General features: G+C 33.4%; 2 protein-coding genes across 2 annotated transcripts in view; one reads left to right on the top strand and one right to left on the bottom strand.

Moving 5' to 3' along the window:
* Positions 1–2,417: 2,417 nt before the first annotated feature.
* LOC132731257 (ribosome quality control complex subunit NEMF-like) overlaps positions 2,418–23,579 on the bottom strand; it is a 32,352-nt gene continuing 11,190 nt past the window's right edge. The window contains 18 exon segments of the mRNA XM_060717415.1: positions 2,418–3,014; positions 4,853–4,932; positions 5,471–5,514; positions 6,038–6,141; positions 6,630–6,715; positions 7,349–7,511; positions 7,978–8,043; positions 8,046–8,057; positions 8,431–8,652; positions 9,024–9,114; positions 10,343–10,388; positions 10,427–10,806; positions 10,847–10,869; positions 11,688–11,746; positions 12,441–12,674; positions 19,528–19,631; positions 20,102–20,190; positions 21,106–21,169. Of these exon segments, the coding sequence (XP_060573398.1) occupies positions 2,937–3,014; positions 4,853–4,932; positions 5,471–5,514; positions 6,038–6,141; positions 6,630–6,715; positions 7,349–7,511; positions 7,978–8,043; positions 8,046–8,057; positions 8,431–8,652; positions 9,024–9,114; positions 10,343–10,388; positions 10,427–10,806; positions 10,847–10,869; positions 11,688–11,746; positions 12,441–12,674; positions 19,528–19,631; positions 20,102–20,190; positions 21,106–21,169 (1,945 nt within the window). The 3' untranslated portion in view covers positions 2,418–2,936.
* Positions 14,158–16,902, top strand: LOC132731245 (uncharacterized). The gene has a single exon (XM_060717404.1). The coding sequence runs from the start codon at positions 14,251–14,253 to the stop codon at positions 16,036–16,038; it is 1,788 nt and encodes a 595-aa protein (XP_060573387.1). The 5' UTR covers positions 14,158–14,250; the 3' UTR covers positions 16,039–16,902.

Genomic DNA, 23,579 nt, shown 5'->3' with positions numbered 1-23,579 from the left:
CACTAGTGACATTGACACACTGATCCCTAACTCAATCAAAAGGAAGAATACCATGCAACTTATCTTCCTATCAAATATGAAATACACCTGTCAATAAATAAAGCCTGTATAGGCAAAAGTGTAAAAAATCTATTTTTAGCACAAGTGACCTTGACCCACTGATCCCTTCCCCAATCAAAAGGATGAATACCATGCAAGTTATCTTCCTACCAAATATGAAATATATCTGGCAATAAATAAAGGCTGTATGAGCAAAAGTGTAAAAATCTATTTTTAGCACTGGTGACCTTGACCCAACTGACCACTAACTCCATCAAATTTTATGTTCCTATCAATTATAAATGACATCTGTCTATAGAATATGGTTAATACACCTGTAAAAATCTATTTTTAACATTGGTGACCTTGACATTGGTGACATTGACCTTGACCCCTTACTATACCCAAAGAAGGAGGACCTCCCTTGGCATGTTTGTATTAAACATGAAAGACATCAACCAATAAAGGCTGTATGAGCAAAAATGTTTAAATTTATTTTCTAAACCAGTGACCTAGACCTTGACCCTAGAGACCACTTACTCCACAAAAAATTAGAGGACCATTAAAGATATCCACCTACCAAATATGCAAGATATCATTAAATAAATTAAGCAATTAAGAGAAATTTACGATAAATCCAACTTGCTGGAATAGGTTAACCAGACAAGGCCCTATTTTCAAAGTGAAAAAGGGAAATAACTGTGAAATATGGATAACACAGTTATATAACTTGGCAATATCATGTACTTTGTATTGATAAGTAAGTGTGGAAATTATGAAGCCATTAGTAAAGATAGAACTTAAGATATTTCCAACTTGCCGTTTTAGGTTAACCATTATTCATTTTCTAAGTGCTGAAAAGGGCAATAATTTTGTAAATATGGAAGCAATAGTTATGTTACTTGACCAGATCATGTACTTTGTATTGATTAGTAAGTGAGTAAACTAAGAAGCCATTGGTACAGGTAGAACTTAAGAAAAATCCAACTTGCCGTTCTAGGTTAACCTCGTACGGACAGACGGACGAACGGTTCAATTACTATATGCCCGGCGGCGTAAAAAAGCATCTTATAACTTTCAAAAATAAACAGCAATAAAACAGAATGAAGAAATGATCAGACTGATAACATTTACAGAAGATATAAAAGTTTTAGATATCACTGATATACCAGGAAATGGTCCTTGTACTGGTATTGCCTATAGGAAACCCTATCTTGTAGTTTCATATTGGAATCCAGCTAGTGTTAAGATTCTAAGTATTTCAGGTGAAATTGTTAAAACATTTGACAAAGATGATAATGGTCAGAATCTGTTTATTGAACCTTGGTACTTAACTGTCAGTCCTGACAATACTATATGTTTCTGATCGCAACAAACAAACGGTGACCTGTTTAACCTATGATGGTAAGGTGAAGACTGTCTTCAAGGATGATCAACTGAAAAGACCTTATCAACTTGCTGTTGATGAATTTGGCTCAGTATTTGTGTGTGGTTTTCAGTGGAAATATCCATCAATTATCAAGTGAACTCACTAAAGTGAAGATTTTGATAGATAAAAATGAAGGATTAGTTCAACCAAATAGTGTTGTCTACTGCCCCAATACTGAACGATTGTTTGTAGGAATGACAAATAAAATCAAAGTATTCCATGTGTCACTAGAATAAACAAAAATAACTCTTACATGGAGACTCATCAACATGCAGTTATCATACTGCACATATTGCAGCAGAATAAGGGTCATAATCTTTAACAATTGACTTAAATATAGCACATGTATTCTTAGTTTATACAGAATTACACAAAGTAAATTTATTATGTAAACACTTTACTCAAAACATACTAATGGCCTGCTTCAATATACCGTTGATATCTTTTTATCGGTTGGCTTTAATGTCGCACCAACACTGTAAATCTAATAGAGCGACTCTCTAGCTTTAGGTACTCTCCGTGCATTATATCATGCATACTCGGGCACATGAGTAGAAATAAGTTGTAAGCTAGCTGGATAGCTTCCTGACAAAGAATTAAAGTGCCTGGCGAGATTCGAACCCACAGTGGTGAGGGGCAAGCGGATTGAAGACAACGACCTTAACCACTCAGTCACGACCTTAACCACTCAGTCACGGACGACATTGAAATATATACCTGATTACCCCAAAACTTAAATACACTCATTGTAGTGTAAAAGGTAAATGAAAAATTAAGGTTCCTTTCTGTATTGAGATTTAATTCATGAAAGAGGCCTCCATTTTAGAGTAGTGAAGATCCTTTCAAATGTCATAAAGGTAATTGCATTTTCTTTCCCCTCTGCCACACAATGCGTAAAGTTGTCTTTTTAGGGTAAATTTATGTTAATGTACATCAACAAAACAAGAACAGCCATTTATTTTTATTTCACATTGATGCATCAAGAAATGATAAAACATAACAAGAGAAGGTAACTCTAGATAAATATGTTCACAAACTATCTTTTACACTTGAGCTATAGCATTATTTCTTATATAATTAAAGAAAGAACCAAGAGCTCTCACCTTTAATTAAAGTTTAATTTTACGTAAAAATGTTTATTTTCTGCTCAGCTCAAGAATGTTTCAATTAGGCTCAAAGCTTTCTTTACTAAGCCATCCTGATAACCACATATTTACCTTTCCACTAAGTTTTGTTCCTAAATTTGAAAGTTCTAGGAAATTCATATTTTCAGAAAAAGTATTAAATACCGTGTCTAAATGATCAAAGAAATTAAGTATTGATTCAACAACTATTTGAAAAGAAATCATCTTTCTTTTATTATAGTTTTATAATCCATTTTAAATGTAAGTATTGATTTATCATTGTAATATTCAATTGCACAATTCGGTTTTATTGTCTAATTTAATCCCTTTATTGCATTGTTAATTCACTTCCTCTTCATTTTGCTGATGTTTGGGGCTGTGACCTTCACCTTTCCTGGAATGTTCCGTGATATATCCACATCCTGAAAAATATGAGTTATAAAATTTATCTTTAAGACTAGAAATGCCCCCGCATGCAGCCAAAATTTCAGATGGTGCATTAATTATTTTTTTCATTTTAAGTTCAAAGCCCTTAAAACTTTTCAATGTTAACACAAACCATTTTCATACAATTTTAAGGCACTGAAATTATTCAGTCTTAACCTTTTAAAAATAGCATATTGCATATTTGTAGCCAAAATAATGGCTAAAAGTATGAGTGCTGAAACTGAAAGTTCAAAATTTTCCCGACATTCAGGAAAGATAAGTTTGTCTAAAATCATTGAACCACGACCAAATTCAAACTTAAACTGCTTATTCCTAAGATGTATCTATATTATTGTCAAAGTGAAAGGGACATAACTCTGCCAAAAAATCATCAAACCATGACCAAATTCCAACTTGTCCTGCCCATTCCTTTGACATATCCATATGTCAAATTTAAGTTGAATACTGTTGGGTAGATAATGAACAGAAACTGTAAATTTCATATTATTTTCAAAGTGAAAGGGGCATTACTCTGCCAAAAATCATTGAACCATGACCAAATTCGAACTTGGCCTGGGCATTCCAAAAACATATCCATATGTTAAATTTGAGTTGAATGTGTTGTACCATTGGGGAGATAATAAACGGAAACTGAAAATTTCATATTACTTTCAAAGTGAAAGGGGCATTACTCTGCCAAAAATCATTGAACCATGACCAAATTTGAACTTGACCTGCGCATTCCTTTGACGCATCCATATATCAAGTTTGAGTTGAATGTGTTGTACCTTTGGGGAGATAATGAACGGAAACTGAAAATTTCATATTGTTTTCAAAGTAAAATGGGCATAACTCTGCCAAAAATCATCAAACCATGACCAAATTCAAACTTGACCTGTATTTTTTTCATGACGCATCCATATGTCAAGTTTGAGTTGAATGTGTTGTACCGTTGGGGAGATAATGAACGGAAACTGAAAATTTCATATTATTTTCAATGTAAAAGGGGCATAACTCTGCCAAAAATCATCGAACCATGACCAAATTCGAACTTGACCTGTATTTTCTCATGACATATCCATATGTCAAATTTGAGTTGAATGTGTGCAACCGTTCTTAAGATAATGAACGGAAACTGATGATGACGGAATGACAGAATGACGGAACAGGGTAACACTATATGCCCCAGCCATTACATGGCGGGGGCATAAAAATATATCTACTAATATTAAACAGCGCAAACAAGTGACATTACTTAAAATGTTTCCTTAAAATTATGTTTAATATAAATTATGTTTAATTTAAATCACAGATTTAACTTAATATAGTGATTTTCCAGCTCTATTTCTGTGAGAAAAACCTCTGAAGCCCCTTATTAAAATTATTTCGGTCACAACAGTAGTCATCATCGTTCAAAATTCTAAGTTCCACCAATGACCAACACATTCTTGTATATACTATCAGCAATTTCCCCTAATGTGCCCCCGATTTCCTCCAAAGATATATAAAAAAGTGTTTACAAAGAAACACTTTGCAATGCTCCTCTTAATGTGCCCAAAGTTCCTCCAAAGATACCGGTATTTGATCAGTCTCAAAATGGCAGACATATCATGTTTTCAATTGTATTTTCAAGGTTTTATTTATCAAGAATTTACAATTTTAATCTATTTATCAGAAAATAGCTGATAACGACTATAAAAATTTGAATATCTTCTGTGCTAAAAAGGATAATGTACATGAATCAAAAGCTTGATCCAACCAGTAACCCCTGGATTATAAATCCAATGTTCTCCTTTTTGAGCTAAGCAGGCCCATATTATAATATAAAGCTCACCTTTAATATTTTTACAAGGTCTCTTTCTCTTGGTGTTATAGTTTTATCATACTGGAACATGTTAATGGCAATTTTTGCAGCTAAAAAGAAAACAAACATTTCATTTTTACACAAAACAGATTGAATGTTTGATCAATTATTTTGCATGATGAAAAATGGAAGCCGGTCAAGTGCATTTGAGAAATTTAGCAGGTTACGGGTTAATAAACCAGCAAGACAGTTGGTTTATCAATCTTACATGAGTACTAGTCATTAAATTTTATTAACTAACTGACTAAATATTATCAACAGTTTTAAACTGGCCTAATTATTGTTTTCATTATATTTTGTTGCATAAATTTACTGACTTCAAACACGCTTTATACTTTTAACACAACATATGAAAGGCTTGGGCTAAATGCTGTTTTTTAACATTAATGCTGGCTCTCCCCAAGTGAGTAACCTATAGGCTAAGATTAAGTTGGTTGAAAAGTTAAGTACACTAGGTACCATTTATAGTATCTTTAGAAAACACACACAGGCTAAATTTAACTAGTCAATCAATGGCTTTGTCAATCAAGTGTTTGTAAGACTTTCTATGTCTAAAATGATCAAATAAAAGTCTTATTAATTTTGTACCTTTTCCTCTTTTTGTTGACCCTGGCAGCAGCTTAACCTTGTACCTGAAAGATTTAATATGAATGATGAAAATTATACGTAAGACAATAAAAATATTACCAAAATTTCACTTTTAGTCATGTCATTTTAGAGCTGCATGACCAAACATTTTGAGAGGTTATTGTTTTCATTTTCAAATTCATACAAATTGATATACGCTTTAAACATATAAGCTGAACAAAATCATCAGAAGGGGGTCATTTTTCAAGTCTTTATAGAAATAGTGTAGGACTTAAAATATGGTTTGGCTTAAATTCATTATCATTTCACCAAATAAGTGACATTATAATTTATTATGTGTCAAACTTCTTCCTTCCTTCTTCAATATGTCTGATTTATCTGTAATTAATGAAACATAATTATAACTTTTTAGACTCAGAATTACTTAACATTTAACATATATCAGTCTTAAATGAAATTTGCGAAACTTAAATATTATTTGTCAGACACTTCTAATTGTCATACTTAACTTACAATTTACAAGACTTGCATTCAATTTGTAAAACTTGCTAACAATTTGTCACTTACTTATAATTTGTCAAAGCATTGTATGGAGCACAGACTGGCAGAGCAAACAGCAACTCATCCTCAATATTTGGTATGCCAGTCAAAGAGTTCAAAATCTGCTGGTCCTGAAAAAATAGATCAGTTGAAATAGTATAAAGCCATGGTAAAATGTTCTTGTATAAAATGTATTAAATTATTTTTTCTGGAACAGAGAAAAGGAAAATGACAACACAATGCAATCACACAAAAAGCAATTTCCTAGTGGACTATTTAAAGGGTAAAAAATTTTCAATCATGAGTGTAATGGGCAAATTTTCTGCAATGTGTGTATTAAAAGAAAGAAAATCATGTCAGAAAACATTTAATCATTTTTCATGGAACAAAGAAACAGAAAATGACTGCATAATTCAATCATGTAATTTTCAAGAGAACTATCTAATGGGCAAAAAGAGTTCAAAATAATGTCAAAACTTATACTGATTTTAATTTTCTTAAAATTCAAATCTCCTTATTCATTTATTTTACATTAGACTTTACGTTTTCACATGACATAATACTAGTTATACAGTCTTCTATTGCTTTATATTGCCACTGTTATATTATGAAGACTTACATCAGTAGTTTGTGTGTCATCTTCTAACTTCTCATCATCGTCAATAACCTGAGCTTCTACAATCTCTTTATTGTTTGTAGGATCCTCTGAAATCATATTCATGTATCACTTTTAATTGTTATGATCAATTTTGTCTTTTCTTTTCTTTTTTTTTTAAAAAAACTGTCCAGCTTTACTGGTAGAGGAAGATCTTGGGTGCCCCTCATAAGGGATAAAGGGCACCTAAGTAGAGCCAACAACTTACCATAAGCTAGCTGGATAGCTTTTCAACATGAAAACAATCTGAAGTCCCTGACGAGAATCTAACCCACAAGCGTGAGTGGCAAATGGTTTTCAAGTCAACAACCTTAGTGACAAAAGCACTATAAATGTCATATGTCTTTCAAGCTTTACTGGTGTAGGAAAACTCCACTCATTATTACAAGTATCAGTGAACCATTTACAATAACCACTTGGCCATGAAAGCCGAGCCTCCCCATAAGCCAATGAAATAAATAAGATAGCACATTTTCTAATAAAAAATACATAGTCAGTGAATTTATTGTTAAATACAGGGCAACATAAAGATTACAGCTCTAACATAATCTGATTTATATGCCACCAGAGCAGAAAATACATTTACAAAAGGAATGCATATCAATATAGATACCTTCACACATGCTCATTATTTTTCACAAAAAAATCTAAATCTAAAAAAGTTAAAAAGTAAGACAACATACCTGTACTTGCTGTATTTTCAACATCTTTAATAATGATATCAACAAGTTCTGGCTTCTTTCTCTGTTGTTGTTGTTGAGGTTTCTTCTCCACTGCCGATTGTGGGCGTCCTTTTTCATCCTTCTTTCCTTTCTTCTTTTTATCTTCCTTTTTAATGCCAGCAGACTGTAGATAAAGAAAAGTATCCAATCATTTCAAAATAATAAGTGTAGTTTCAATAATTTTCCATAATCCTTGGATATCAAGGTAGAACTATTTATTAATCAAACAGTGAAACTACATATTCTGGTGAACTGGCCATGATCAATCATGAATCATAAGCTTGATTTATGTACAGTGTGCTCTCGTAGAATTAAATAAAAAAATTTCAGCTGAATAGTTTTTCTTCATATTTGTCATAGAAAGATTGCTTTAGTATACAAATGTATATTTGTAGTTGTAAAACATGTAACATGTACTATGATAGTAATTTTGTTTTCTCATCACTTTATATAAACCTGAACATCACAGAAAGTTTCTAAAATTCAAGAAAAATGTTTATCTTCAATTACCTTTCAAAATTCTAAATTAACTATTTACAATTAATACTCAGTTGCCCTGTTAGCATAAGCAAACAAACAATGAAACTCACAGCAAGAATTTCATACGGAGTTGTCTTTCTCTCCTCATCCTGATCTTTATATTTGTCCTTCAATTTTCTTTCATCTTGGCCTGAAGTAACAATATATATATAAAAAAAAAAATTGGGTTAATTTGTAATTTCTAAATTTGAACTTCTGTGTATGAAATATAGACTTGTTTTGTAAGTGTAGATTTCATCAAAGTTACATCATACCAAAAAGTTCATGTGTTTATGTACATCTGGTACTGAAATATTCTTATACAAACAATGCTTACAACTTAGTATTAACCCTAAAAACCTACTGGATTTTGTTAAATGGACTTATTCAGCTTCCATTTCTGGGATTGTCCATTATCAACACTGAGTAAATTTAAAGTCAGCCAGTCAAAATTGTAGAGCCTGTCAGACTGAAATTATGATGGTGGCAAAGTCTTTCAGTAGGAAAAGGAATAAATTATCTACCTTTTGCCCCCTCTTAGGTTGCTGCTGTATTTCTGTTTGTTCTTTGTTTTCTTTTTTCCCCTTGTTCCGTCCTCGTCCCTGGTTATCTTCTGGCAGCCATGATTTCTCCTCCTCTTCCTCACCTTCAGTCTGTGTTGGTAACTGGGGCTGCTGCCCTTGTTTCTTAGCCTTCTTCATTTCTCGCCTTTGTTTAGCCGATAACCTTGGCCCGCCAGTTGATTTCTGAAATATTTTGTACATGCTTACAATTGTTTGATTATATCTTTGCCATCCTATTGTACAACCCAGGAAAGCATATTATATGCATTCAGTATCCATTATTTTGTATATACTCCTGAATTAGCCCTTAATGCATATTCCAGAAATTGCCTATGGCTTAAAGGAAATTTTCTAAGGTTTTCTGCCATAGACAGGAAATATTTTTTGCAAGATTTTATAAACCAATTGATGTCTGACCCAACAACTTTCAAATTTTCCAGAAAAATAGTGTGCAAAATGACCCAAAAAAGAAAAGGGTTTAACACTGTTTACTTAACAACAGCTAAGAATCTCAATAGAAAGTCAGATTGAGAACAATACAAAATAATGCCAACCTTTTCGCCAAAGGTAACAGCCTCATCATCACCTAAGAAAATCTGATCACTGTCTGTACTCTGTGTGGAGAAACTTCTTGCTAACTCATATCTGTCATAAAATAACAAAGAATAATAATCATGTAGTGCTGTGTTAAATAAGAAATGGGAGTTGAAATATGCAATTAATCTTTAAACACTTTCAAATCTTTGAAACAGGCTAACTCTGATTATTCTAAGGGATTTAAAGTGTTAAAATCAATAATATCACTCACATAACTTCCTAACATAATGAAATCTAAACCCTCAGTGGTGAAAGGCAAGTGATTTGAAGTTGAATTCCTTGATTATTCAGCCACAGAGGTTCTCCAAGACATTATTACTACAAGTGAAATAGGAAGTCAAACAGAGTTTTCTTTGAAATAATGTAGGTTCCTGGTAAAAAAGCTTGATTGTTAAATTAAAACTAAAATAAATAATCACAACCAAACTGGATCAGGATAACCCAAAACCAAGCTTGGCACCAATCTTCTTAAATTTTCTTAAAGTGAGGTTTGTGGTCTTTGAACAAACTCATGAATAGAAGAAAAGTTTTACAGATTTGTGGGCATCTTAATTGGATAAAACTTAATGAACTACAATTAAAGGGTGTTTACAATACGTTTACTCCTAAATGTTTAAAACTAGAAGGAGTTTTTGTCACAAAAACATATCTCTCCCAAAACAAGGTATGGTACTGATCACTTCTGTGAATTTGGGCAACATCCCACCAGCAGTTTGACCTTTGAAAGCCGGACAAGATTTTTCTTTTTGTTGCTCTGCCTGCCAGTTTGTGCAGCAAAGTTGAACATGACGGTGAAATGCACATCTAGGGATGGTACTGATCACACCTGTGAAGTTCATTGAAATCAAACCAGCAGTTTGACCTGTGAAAGCCAGACAAGACTTTTCTATTTATAGCTCTGGTTGCCATTCTGTGCAGTGAAGCAGAACGTGCTCGATATATGAACATCTAGGGATGCTACTGATCACACCTGTGTAGTTTCATTACATGCAGTTCAACCTGTGAAAGCTGGACAAGATTTTTCTATTTTCAGCTCTGACAGTCATTTTGGGCAGCACAGCGGAATGTGCCAGCGATATGCACACCTAGGGTTTGTACTGATCACTCCTGTGAAGTTTAATTGAAATTTCCCCAGCAGTTAGACCTGTGAAAGCTAGACAAGCTGAATGCAGATGGAGTGGCACACAGACAGATGGACACACCACAAAGGCAAAAACAACTTGTCTCTCAAAAAGTTTGGGAGACATAATGATAAGAAAATAAAATTTAAACTTACTTATCTCCTTTCACATGATGCAGATTAATTTCTGTATCTGGAAACTCTACAACATTTTCAGTTTCTGGTTTCACATTGGCATTTTTTTCTCATCATTTACAACTTCTCTTTCACTGGTTTCAACACCATCACAGATTTTATCACTTTTTGTATTATCACAGACTTTGTCGTCCATATCACCTTCAGTTCTAACACTTTCTTCACAACTGTCTGATTCATTTATATTTTCTGACTTAACTTTTGTCCTGGCACTATTATCTGTATTTTCCTCATTCTTTGAGACATTTTTGGCATTTTCTCTATCAGTATCATCATTGTTATCATTATTTGTTTGCTCATCATCAGAGTCTACTTCATTATCACTAATGGTTTCCATGGTGATTTCACTCTCTGCTACAGAAGAATCAGCCACTGAGATCTCATCATCTTCGGCTGTTCTAACTTTGCGTTCTCCGGCGTGTGGTCTACTGTTCCTCCAACTTACCAATAATATTTACATTTTACTCGTGTATACTGCCTTCCTCCAACTACCAATAACCAAATTTTACTAATCAATACTGTAGATTAGGGTTTCCCTATATGCATTCCCTACAAGAAAGAATCAAGCGTCACTGGTGGGACTCAGACCCAACTTGAGATCAAGTAGTTTAAAGCCAAGGGCTCAATCACTCTGCCATGGACACCTAGAATGGAGCATGTTACTTTTACCCCAACTTAAGTCTACTATGGCTTGTGATATGTGACAATTTGTTTAAACTAGAACTGCCACTGTCATGGCGTGAATACCCCCGCATACCACTTTGTCAGAATTAACAGTGGCCATTTAGAACTCAAGAACAACCACCCTGCCAAATCTGAGGTTACTAAGCCAGTGCATTGCTAAGATATGTATTCTCCATGCTTCAAATGTGAAAATTTTAAAATCAAGTTTTTTAGTCAAGGCCCCTGTGACCTTGACCTTTGACCCAGTGACATCAAAATCAATAGTGGTCATTTACTAATCATGACTAACCTCCATGCCAAATATGAAGACTGCGGGTCAAAGGAATCTCAAGTAATTGGGCGGATAAGGTTTTTTTAGTCAAGGCCCCTGTGACCTTGACCTTTGACCCAGTGACCTCAAAATCAATAGGGGTCATCTACTAATCATGACTAACCTCCATGCCAAATATGAAGACTCTGGGCCAAAGGAATCTCAAGTTATTGGGCGGACACGCTATTTAAAGTCAAGGCCCCTGTGACCTTGACCTTTGACCCAGTGACCCCAAAATCAATAGGGGTATTATTACTAAAAAAAACATCATATTGAAATGATGAATAATAAAATCAATAGGTTTACACATACCTTGAAAAGAAGTCCAAATCCATAGATCAAGTATGATGGTGGCAAATAGTTTTTCTTTCCTAAAATGAAAATATGTTTTAAAGCCTCCAAATGAGTCAAAATATTTTGAGAAGATTAAACTTGACCAATAGGGACTGATTTTAAAGTATTTATCACCATATTCCTACTGTGTTAGTTACTACTGCAGGAAGGGCTATTTTTGCTTATTTTGAATTCTTTTTGGTAATTCACATGGATTGTAAGTGCTGTTTGCATTGTGTAAATTATTTTCTTTGTTGGCTTCACACAATATTTTTTTTTTAAATAAATTTTTAAAATGTTCATGAAAATTAGCCTGAATCTGGAGGTGTGCTGCTTTAACAATGATAAATACTTTTAACATACATAGTATGTTAGACTAATTTATATTTTGGCATTTCTACTCAATCAGATTCCAAAAAATATATCTATCCTTTCTTAAGCAGAAAACAAATATTTTGAAATTCTTGCCTATTAAAATAGAACAAGGCAGTCTAAAAACAGCTTAATCCCCTTCCGCAGCGGACATGAATGTGTACTTCTTGACCTTTAACCAACCACAACCTTGATGTTGTGCCATGCATATCATAAGCACATAGGCTCATCATGGTGATTATTTGTGTCAATTTATTTAAAATCTTCCAAATCATAAAGCAACAATCTTGCAAATAATTTAAAGACTATTACTGTGAAAAAATCATAGTCAAAAGAATGTCATATTTTTCATTTACCTACCTCTTATCATGAAACTACCAGTGGTGAGATACTCCCCAGAGGGGGCAGTCTTTGATACCTGACTAGGATACACCCACCAGGCACTGGTTACCACTTTAGCATCCCAGGCTGCACTGTTACATATAGCCATGGTTCCCGCTTCATTCAGAGTCTTTGGTGGTATTGGTTCCCCAGTGTTATTCTTGATAATCACACTGCTAGCACCATGAAGGTCAGCATGCACATACACATCTCCTGTAAAAAATATTTTGAAATAATTGAAATATATCTATTCACATGTTTACAAGTCTCTGGAATGTTATACTTTTAAGTCCCTGGCATGCTATACTTTAAAGTATCTGGAATGTCATGGAATGTTATACATTAAGTCTTTGGCAATTGCCATGCTTTTAAGTCTCTGGTCCATTCATTGCTATACTTCTAGGTCTCTGGAATGTTATACTTTTTTGTCTCTGGAATCTAAATGCTATATTCTATGTCTCTGGAATGCTTTTATTTTAAGTCTATGGAATGCTTCACTTTTGAGTCTCTAGGATGCATAACTTAACGTCTCTGAAATATATTGCTATACTTAAAGTATCTGGAATGCTATACTTTAAGTTTCTGTAATGGTTTACTTTAAGCTTCTGCAATATTATACTTTTAAGTTACTGAACTGCTATATTTCAATGTGTATTAAGCTATATATCTGCACTTTTCAGTTTACAAAATAATTGTTTGAATTTTGAATAAGGAGATTTCCAAGATATTTGCATGAAAGAAAAATGTGGAATTTTTCCTTTAGCGTAAATAGGCAAACATGAAATTATTGTTAAACTACCAAGTGTAACCTTGACCTTGGAGCTTGGGGTCTAGGTCCTGCACATGCCTCATTGTCTCATCTGCCAAGTTATTTTAAAATTTCTCAATGCATGACAGATTTATGGGCTGGACAAGATATTCTAACATCTAACCTTTTATCTCTAAGACGTCACTTAAGTACAGTAACAAGTTAATTTTAATTTTATAGGAGTTAACCCATTACTGCACTAAGGTGACAAAGTGTGACCTTGAACTTGGAGCTAGGGATCTAGGTCATGCCCATTAAACACCGTCTATCATGCAACACATTTGTGCCAAATTATTTCAAAATTCCTTAAAGCATGACAGAGTTATGAGCAGTACAAGGTTTTCAAAGGCATGTAACCTCTTGTCATCATGACATGGGCATAAAAACTAAGTGACATTCAGGGCATAACTCATGTTTTTTCCCTAAGGCCATGGTTTATATAACTTTTGTAGTCTAAACAAAACCACATTGTTCACATCTATTTTCAGGATATCAAAAAGTACATGTATCAGCTGTGGAAAGACTGAATGTCTTTAATTCAATATCAAGAACTCTTTAAAAGATCTCATTTTCTTCTTTTTATCGAAATGCACACTTGTAGATCCAGTTCAACCTTTATATATTAACTGCACTTAGATACTGTATAATTTCAAGAAAAGTCAAATGAGTGAGAACGTGATATTATATTGATTAACAGAGCTATATTTTACTGTAACATTATCAAATGGTACAAGATTATTCAAGACTATCGTTGATAAAAATTAAAAACAAAAACCTTTACTTCTCTCATATGATCACTTATCATGATACATGTATATATGGCGAATATTACAACTTTCAAAACAATCAGAAAAAAATCTCTTAAGAGAAAAACCTTTCAAACTCGAATACATTGTACTTTACTTCAAGGGAAGGATACATTAAAAGAAATTCAGAAAATCAGGAATTTTCTAAACTTCCTGAAAAAAAAGAGAAAAAGAAATGGCTACTGATGACGGTGCATCAACAACATTTGACTCAGATGAAGTTAAGGAAATGTACTGTGAAGAATGTGAAAAACATGGTGATGGCTATACACCCGCTGTAGCCTTCTGTGTGGATTGTGTGGAATATAAATGTGTGACCTGTCAAAAATATCATAAGAGACAATCGAAAACTCACAAAATTCAAGACAGTGACAGTATGCCACAAGATTTCTATTTTGAGAAGTGTTCCACTCATCCTCAACAGCTGATCAAGTTTTACTGCTCTGAGTGTAGCAAAGAGGCCTGTCAAGAGTGTAAGGATACTGAGCATGATAAATGTAGTGATGTGAACCATTTACCAACCCTTGCTTCAGGCATACAAAAAAGTGATGACTTAAAAGACCTTCAACAGAACTTGGATCGATTGTCGGAGGAAATAAAAGACACGGAAAAGCTGTTGAAAGCTAAAAGTGAAGTGGTTGATAAACAAGAAGAAAAGGCAACTGAAATATGTAAGGAGCACGCAGATAAACTAATTGAAACCTACATACAACAGCATCAAGATCTTATTGATGACTTTGATAAAAAGATGGAAGAGACCATTGCAAGGTTGAAGAAAGAAAGGCTAGAACTAGTTCAAGTTTTGTCTGAAAAGGAGAGAATGTTTAAAAACAAGATAACAAAAGCTGAAACAGTTATGAAAGATGAAGTTGTTGGCACAAACACAGAATTTAAGGTAATCAAGTCAGAACATTTAAATCTGGTTGGAAATTTGAAGGTTCTTACTGCTGATCTAGAACAGGCCCAAAAATTAGGTCAAAACAGTAAACTTTTTATCAAATTGAAGTCTACAAAACAACTGTGTGAAAACCTTCATCGAAATATTGAACAAATACAACAAGTCAGCATACAGCACTACAAATTCAAAACATTGAACATCCAACCAACAGAACAAGCTCTAGAGAGTGTTACGAGACTTTTCACTTTTAAAAATGTATCAGCTATAGAAAGAAGAGTTGTCTTTAATTTTGATATCAACTCTCACATTGACTTCATATCCTCTTCACTTGTCTTATCTGAACAAACACTTCTAACATTAGATTGGAATAAGTGTAGCCTAGCCATACACAAACTAGGAATATCATATGCAAATTGTATGAATGATACAAAATTTGATTCAAGTCCATGCGATATTACAAAAGTTTCAGATTATAAAGTTGCTGTAACATTTCCAAATGAAAAAATGATCAGAATGATAACATTTTCAGAAGATATGAAAGGTTTAGATATCACTGATATACCAGTAAATGGTAATTGTACTGGTATTGCCTATAGGAATCCCTATCTTGTAGTTTCATATTGGAATCCAGCTAGTGTTAAGATTCTAAGTATGTCAGGTGAAGTAGTGAAAACATTTGACAAAGATGATAATGGTAAGAAGCTGTTTATTGAACCTTGGGGCTTGATTGTCAGTCCTGACAATACAATGACATATGTTTCTGATGTAGACAAACACACTGTGACCTGTTTAACTTTTGATGGTAAAGTGAAGGCTGTCTACAAGGATGATCAATTGAGAACACCTCGTCAGCTTGCTGTTGATGAATACGGATCAGTATATGTGTGTGGTTTAGACTCTGAAAATATCCATCAATTATCAAGTGACCTCACTAAAGTGAAGATTTTGGTAGATAAAAGTCATGGATTAGATAAACCAATGAGTGTTGCCTACTGCCCAAATACCAAAAGATTATTTGTTGGAATGCGAAACAAAATCAAAGTATTCCATGTGTCACTAGAATAAACAATAACAAATCTTACACAGAGACTCATCAACAAGCAGTCATCCTACTGCACATGTTGCAGTAGAATAAGGGTGGTAATCTTAAACACTTGACTTAAATATAGCACATGTAATCTTAGTTTATACAGAATTTATTTTAGCTTGATTGTGAAGGAAGCTATAAGCTTATATACACACTCTGGATTCTTGCATCTATTCCTGAAACCAACCAGTGATGAGTAACAAATTATAAAGTTTCTTGCTTAAGGAAACAAAGGCTTGCCACTGACAGGAGTTAAAACCCATGAGGCCAGCAATCCTTGGATTACTAATTCAACATGATAACTACTTACTCAAATGGCAACGTGGAACCTTGAAATACAATATTCAACAGAAGTATAATATTAAGGTTAAATTTGTTTGTTTGTTTGTTTGGGTTTAACAGTGACACTGACACATTACTGGTCATACCATGCCGTTTTTGTTAGGTGTAATTTACCGGTATCATGTTATGTGTAAATTTACTATGTATACATTTTACTGTATAAACTGATTATAAATACTTGATTAATGAATAAAATGTTTGATAAGCTTAAATTTTTTTAGACTTATAAAGCAGACATATTTATTTAAGAAAACAAGTGTCTTAAAATGAATTTTAAACAATAGTATACAAGAACAAGATTTAATTTCTAGAACTGATTCCCAAATACAATTACCACATACAGGCAAAAATATGAAATGGAAAGTGACCAAAGCATTTTGTTCAATTCACAAAGGGCCAAATCCATGCAACAGATATGGGTCTTGGAAAGTGATCTTGAATTTAAATTTCCAACTAGAAATGTGTCTAAACAACACGTATATCCCAACTATATATGTTAGGGCCCTGAATAATAATTAGATGTCAAAGGTTAGCAGCATTTTTTAATATTCACAAGAATGCCTTCTCTTATTTACATTGCAATTAGTTATTAACAAAACTATGATAATAATTATAGAAAAATATCTACCGGTTTCATCTGTTAAAGTGGTCTTCAAGACCAGTAGATATTTTTCTATAATCATTATAAAACTTTAGTTAATAATAATTGCAATGCTAATCAGAAAAGGCATCACAATTCTTTTTTCTTCATTTTTTATCAACATTGTTTGCAACTTTACATTTTGGATTTCAAAGGACATGATATTTTACTTCGGGATAAACAACAACAAACAAGAGCTGTCGGTAGGACAGCACGCTCGACTATTCTAAGTGCTTGATAGTAAAAGAGCCTTGATAATGTATAATTTTTTAAGTTTTATAAATTCATGTTATAGGCCTTAGAGAGAGTCTAATTATACAGTATTGCCTTGACTATGTCGGAAGGAAATGTCACAAGGGTGTTTTACTGAGTATAATAATACTAATTACCTATGAATACATAAATTTGACAGAAAAGGTACAAAGGCTTGTTATTAAGATGTTTTATCAAGTAAATCACTGCTTTGTTATCATGAATGCATAAAATTGTCCCAAAAAAAACACAAACCCTTAAGTAGTTATTGAGATAACAGCTTACAAGCAAAAACTTTACCATGAATTTCTAAGTTGAAAAAAGGGGAGAAAAATCAGCCTAAATGCAAGATAGAATTATGGATCTTTGTCAGTGACCTACAATTATGACCCTAAATGCATATGAGAAGTTTTAAATAAATATCTTTAATAGTTATTGAGATATGCTAAAACTTGCATGTAAACATTAACCAAGAGACTAAGTAGAAAAGGGGATATGAATCAGCCTTAATGCAAGATGGAGTTATGGAACTTGGTAAGTGACATACAATTATGACCCTCCGATTATGACCCTAAGTGCATGTGTAAAGTTTTTCAAGTAAATATCTTTGAAGACGCTTTAACCAAAATTTCTAAGTTTCAAAGGGGCAAATAATTCTGCAAATATTGCGGGCAGAGTTATGCAATTTTGCAAACTGATGTACATTGTTACTATAAAAAAGTATTTTAAATTTCAATTGAATATCTCGAGCAATAATTGAGATATTTGACTTTACAAAAAAACTTTAACCAAAAAATTTCCAAAGGTGCATAATTCTATCAATATTGTAGGCAGAGTTATCCAACTTGTCAATCTGATGTACCTTGTTACTATAAATAAGTAATGTAAGTTTCAATTGAATATCTCAAGCAATAATTGAGATATTTGACTTTACAAAAAACTTTAACCAAAATTTCTAAGTTAAAAAGGGGCATAATTCTGTCAATATTGTAGGCAGAGTTATCCAACTTGTCAATCTGATGTACCTTGTTACTATAAATAAGTATTGTAAGTTTCAATTGAATATCTCAAGTAATAATTGAGATATTTGACTTTACAAAAAACTTTAACCAACGCAGACGCCGACGCGGACGCTGACGCCGGGGCGACTACAATAGCTCTCATATTCTTCGAATAGTCGAGCTAAAAACAAGAACTGTTAGAGGACAGTAATGCTTGACTATTCAAAAGATGTCACAAGGTTGTTTCATTAAGTATAATAATGCTTACCTATATAAATACATAAAATTGTCCGAAAAGGTACAAAGGCTTGTAATTAAAATTTTTTATCGAGTAAATCACTGCTTTATTATTATGAATGCATCAAATTGTCCAAAAAAGGCACAAACCCTTCAGTACTTATGGAGATACCAGCTTACAAGCAAAACTTTTACTTTTACTAGAATTTCTAAGCTGAAAAAGGGGCATAACTATGAAAAAACAAATCAAGAGTTATTGGATATGTGCCAATCATATAAAATAATCACAGAGAATAAGTGTGTGAAGTTTCAATCCATTCCCTTCAGTAGTTATGGAGATACTAGCTTACACACAAAAACTTAACCAAAAATTTCTAAGTCGAAAAAGGGGCATAATTATGCAAAAAAGCTAATAAGAGTAAATGGACTTGTGCCAATCATGTTAGGTAATCACAGAGAACAAGTGTGTGAAGTTTCAATCCATTCCCTTCAGTAGTTATGGAGATACCAGCTTACACGCAAAAACTTAACAGGGACACCAACACCAACAAATGGGTGACTGCATTAGCTCGATTATTCTGCGAATAGTCGAGCTAAAAATGTTATGAGGAGCTGCCACATAATAAGTCAGCCTTTGTATATGTACACATAGTTCTTGGTATAAATGTGATAAGTATTCACAGATCTAAAGCAATGTTCACTCACAACACATAATTATGAAAGAACATTTATCAAATTTTAACACTGGGATAAATATAGAAAGACTGCTATATTATGATCAAGATTACAGTTATGCGACAAAGTGACAAACAAACCGACAGATATATCATTATAATCACAACAAAAGCATGTCTCTTAGCTTTTCTATCTCCTGCACTGCCCCTCACATAGGGAGAAAGGGAGGGAATTGGGGCAAGGGTTAAAAATTGACTGGTCGATTAAATTACTTCATTAACATGACAATGCAAGTACAAAGGAAATTAACATGTATGTACCTTGTCTTAAGTATCTTTTAACAATCAGTTCATTTTGCTGCTGATCTCGACCACCAATCACTAGGAAGTTCTCCGAACTTATAAACCATAAAAACTTCTCAAACCTATAAAAACAAAACAATATAATTACTTTACTACATTGGAACATTTTATTCACATATTAAAGTCCAACATATAATAATGCCTGAATCTGATGCAAATACATGTTTTTCAGTTTATCTGGTGATTGTTTGGTGCTTCTCTTACCTTTTTTGAATAGATTAGAGTGCAACTACATTTGTAACGTAAAAATTATTAAAGGTTTAGAAATTAGGTAAACTGGAGCAACACAACTGGCCAGATTGTGAGTTTGGACAGTTATGAAAATACTAGGAAATAGGTTGCCCATGTACAATGACTAAATTCAAAACATTCCAGTCATAGTTTATACGGATACAAAAAAAGAGCTACCAGCTATATAGAGCCTGGTCAGACTATAAAGATGAGCTATCTGGCCTGGCTCTTTAATGATGGCAAAGGCTAATCACTTTTAGATCCATGAACTTAAGTGTTATAAATATCAATACTATCTTACCAGTGAGTTTTCCGGACTTTATTTATAGAAGCTGCTGTAGCTACATCCTTTAATGTTTCCTTTGTCTTCTTCTCTGCTGATTTAAATGCCTGTAAAATAACACTGCAGTTTCATTTGTATGATAACCTTATATTCTTTTTTTTGGGGTTGAGTTTTACCTCATACCAACAATATAAGTCATTTGGTGACTTTCCAGTGTTACTGGTGGAGGAAGACCAGAGGTACCCCTATATACATTACTTCATCATTAAGCTTAGCTTGATAGCTTTCTCACATGGAGAATCAGACAATGCTTGCACAGCTTGACCAAACAGTGATGAGAAGCAAGCGATTTCAAGTCAATGACCTTAACCACACAGCCACAGACAAACCATACCTTTTTTTTTTCAATAAATTTTAGCATTCTCAGAAACAAACAACACTCTATCTCCCAATATTCAAATTGGTGATTGCAAATTGGACGAAAAAAACTCAATGGTTACAATTTCATGCAAATTGACAGACTGGCTATTCAACAGCTATACTGGGGTAACACATTGTCACTGGTTGACCTGGTTTTCACTATAGAACATATGTATGTAATACTGTTTATGAGCAATTAAACTAGTAATGAAAAGAAAAGGAAGGGCTAAATTTTTTCAGTGCTAAAACTGGTACAAGTAGTTACAGTTCTGATTCTATTTATTTACTAAAAAGGCAGTAAACTTAGATAATAAGGATTAAGATTGTCAAATTTAACTAAATTTCAAAGATCTTTGTACATTTGCATACAGAAAGACATCAGTCACAAGAGTTTCATTATTAACAGATTGGCAATCCATATCATCTGTTAAAATGCTGTTAAAATCAATTGTATTTAAAGCCTGTAGATAAAAATATTCTCCTTGACCACTGAATAAAATCAGTTAATTTTAGTTAGCATATCTTTTGCCTCAGATAGAAATTTTACCCTGAAATTTATCATTAATGAAAATACAACTTTATAAAATAAAGTCAATTTATACTTTTTGTGAGGCATCAACAGTTTTCTGTTCCTTCACAGCTGCTTGCTTCTTCTTCTCAAAATATCTGTAAATATATCACATTTATTTAAATAATTTAACAAATTTGCTGAGCAGAAAGGAAAAGAATTCATGCACAAATTTCCAAAACCATGCCAAGGTCATTCTTAAACAATGACATATAGATAATTCCTGACCAATGACATACAGATCATTCTGTAACAATGACAAGCAAGCATAATCAAAATAATTTGTTCAACTTAAACCTTACCATGCTGGAAGCGAGAGTTAGACTTTACCACCAGTATAGAGCCAGGCCAGCCTTAAATCCATGCAGTCTGACCAGGCTACATACTGTTGGCTAACTTCAAATTTTCATCTTGATTTCCCCATAATTGATAATGAGATAGTTCCATGAGAGCTGGACAAGTTCATTTTAAGAAATTTAGCAGGTTAAGGGTTTGAATTGTGTTTGAATCTGAAGATTTTCTAAATTTTTTCCTATCAACTAACTTTGTAGCTTTCATTGACTTGTCAAACAACAGATTCTTGTGTGTATTTAGCTTAAACCCAGCTTTTTAATGAATGGCTAGCCTCTTTTACTGTCCTTAAAAACTATATCAATAAAATAATGACATAACATCACCTTTGTGCAGTAATGGTTTAACTTAATATATAATTTATAAGGATTTAAACCGTTACTGCACTAAGGTGATGATATATACTAACACTTTTCGGTATATACATGAACAATACATGACTCAATGGACCCATACATCAAGAAAACACAAATTATCATTTTAATCCAAAATATTTCATAGATTTTATTTCAAGGTTGTTCATTATGTTTTTTCAATATTAGCTCAGATAATTTTTAGACATCAAAGCCAAAATTGAACTTGTGGTTTATTACAGTGAAAACACCATTTGAAAGGCAAAGATTTTGGTTGCTTCTGAGATTAGTTGGAGGTTTAATTTATTGGGAGGTGTAACTTTGGAAACAAGAATTTGTAACAGAGTTACCAACGTCCCCCGCCTCGGGGAAGTTTTATATGAAGCATAAAATTGTGCTATTTTAAAAGATTGAGGTATGGATCAAAGGACTTTCAGTCCAAAATTATGATCAATACTAGATCTGCAAATGCAACAATAAAATTATTAAAGAAATAAAACGAATGTTAAGCTTTGACCTCTTAGTGTGACCTTGACCTTGGAGGTAGGGGTCCAGGTGTTGTGCAAGACATATCCTCTTATTATTGTAACTATTTGTACCAAGTATTTTCAAAATTCTTTGACCTATGAAGAAGTTATAGATGGGACACAAAATATACCCTCTAAAAGACTATGTTAATCTTTGACCTCTACATGTGACCTTGACCTTGGAGGTAGGGAGACTGGTGTTACACATGACATATTATCTTATCATTGTGACTATTTGTGCCAAGTATTTTCAAAATCCCTTGATCTATGAAGAAGTTATGGAAGGGACACAAAATATACCATATAACAGACTCTGTTTACTTTTGACCTCTAAGTTTGACCTTGACCTTGGAGGTAGGGGTGCAGGTGTTGTATTTGACATATCGTCTTATTATTGTGACTATTTGTGCCATGTTATTTCAAAATCCCTTGAATTATGAAGAAGTTCTAGATCAGACACAATATATACCCTTTAACAGACTATGTTAATTTTTGACCATGAAATGTGACCTTGACCTTGGAGGTAGGGATGCAGGGGTAGCACATGACACATTGTCTTAGTAAAGTGACTATTTGTGCCAAGTATTTTCAAAATCCTTTGATATATGAAAAAGTTATGGACCAGACACAAAATATACCCTGTAACAGACTATGTTAATCTTTGACCTCCAAGTGTAACCTTGACCTTGGAGGTAGGTGACTGATTGTTGCGCATGACACATCATCTCATTATTGTGAACAATTGTGGCAAGTATTTACAAAATCCCTTCAAAGATAAGAAAGTTATAGACCCGACATGGCATATACCCTCAAAGAGAAAATGTTGACCTTGACTGGCAAGTGCGACCTTGACCCTAGAGTAAGGGGTCTTATTGTTGCGCATGACACATCATCTTATTATAACAAACATTTGAGCCAAGTTATTTCAAATTCCTTTGATAAATGACAAAGTTATGGACCGGACACAAAAAATACCCTGTAACAGACTATGTTAATCTTTGACCTCCAAGTGTGACCTTGACCTTGGAGGTAGGTGACTGGTTGTTGCTCATGACACATCTACTCATTATTGTGAGCAATTGTGGCAAGTATTTACAAAATCCTTTCAAAGATAAAAAAGTTATGGACCGACACGACATATACCCTCAAATAGACAATGTTGACCTTGAATGAGCAAGTGCAACCTTGACCCTGGAGGTAGGGATCTGGTTTTGCGCATGACACATCGTCTTATTATAACAAACATTTGGGCCAAGTTATTTCAGATTCCTTTCATA

This window comes from Ruditapes philippinarum, unplaced genomic scaffold (genome assembly GCF_026571515.1).
Source record: "Ruditapes philippinarum isolate M1 unplaced genomic scaffold, ASM2657151v2 ctg124_1_1_1_1, whole genome shotgun sequence".
Taxonomy (NCBI): domain Eukaryota; kingdom Metazoa; phylum Mollusca; class Bivalvia; order Venerida; family Veneridae; genus Ruditapes; species Ruditapes philippinarum.
The sequence above is the reverse complement of the archived record's forward strand: the minus strand, read 5'-3'. Positions and strand labels throughout refer to the sequence as shown.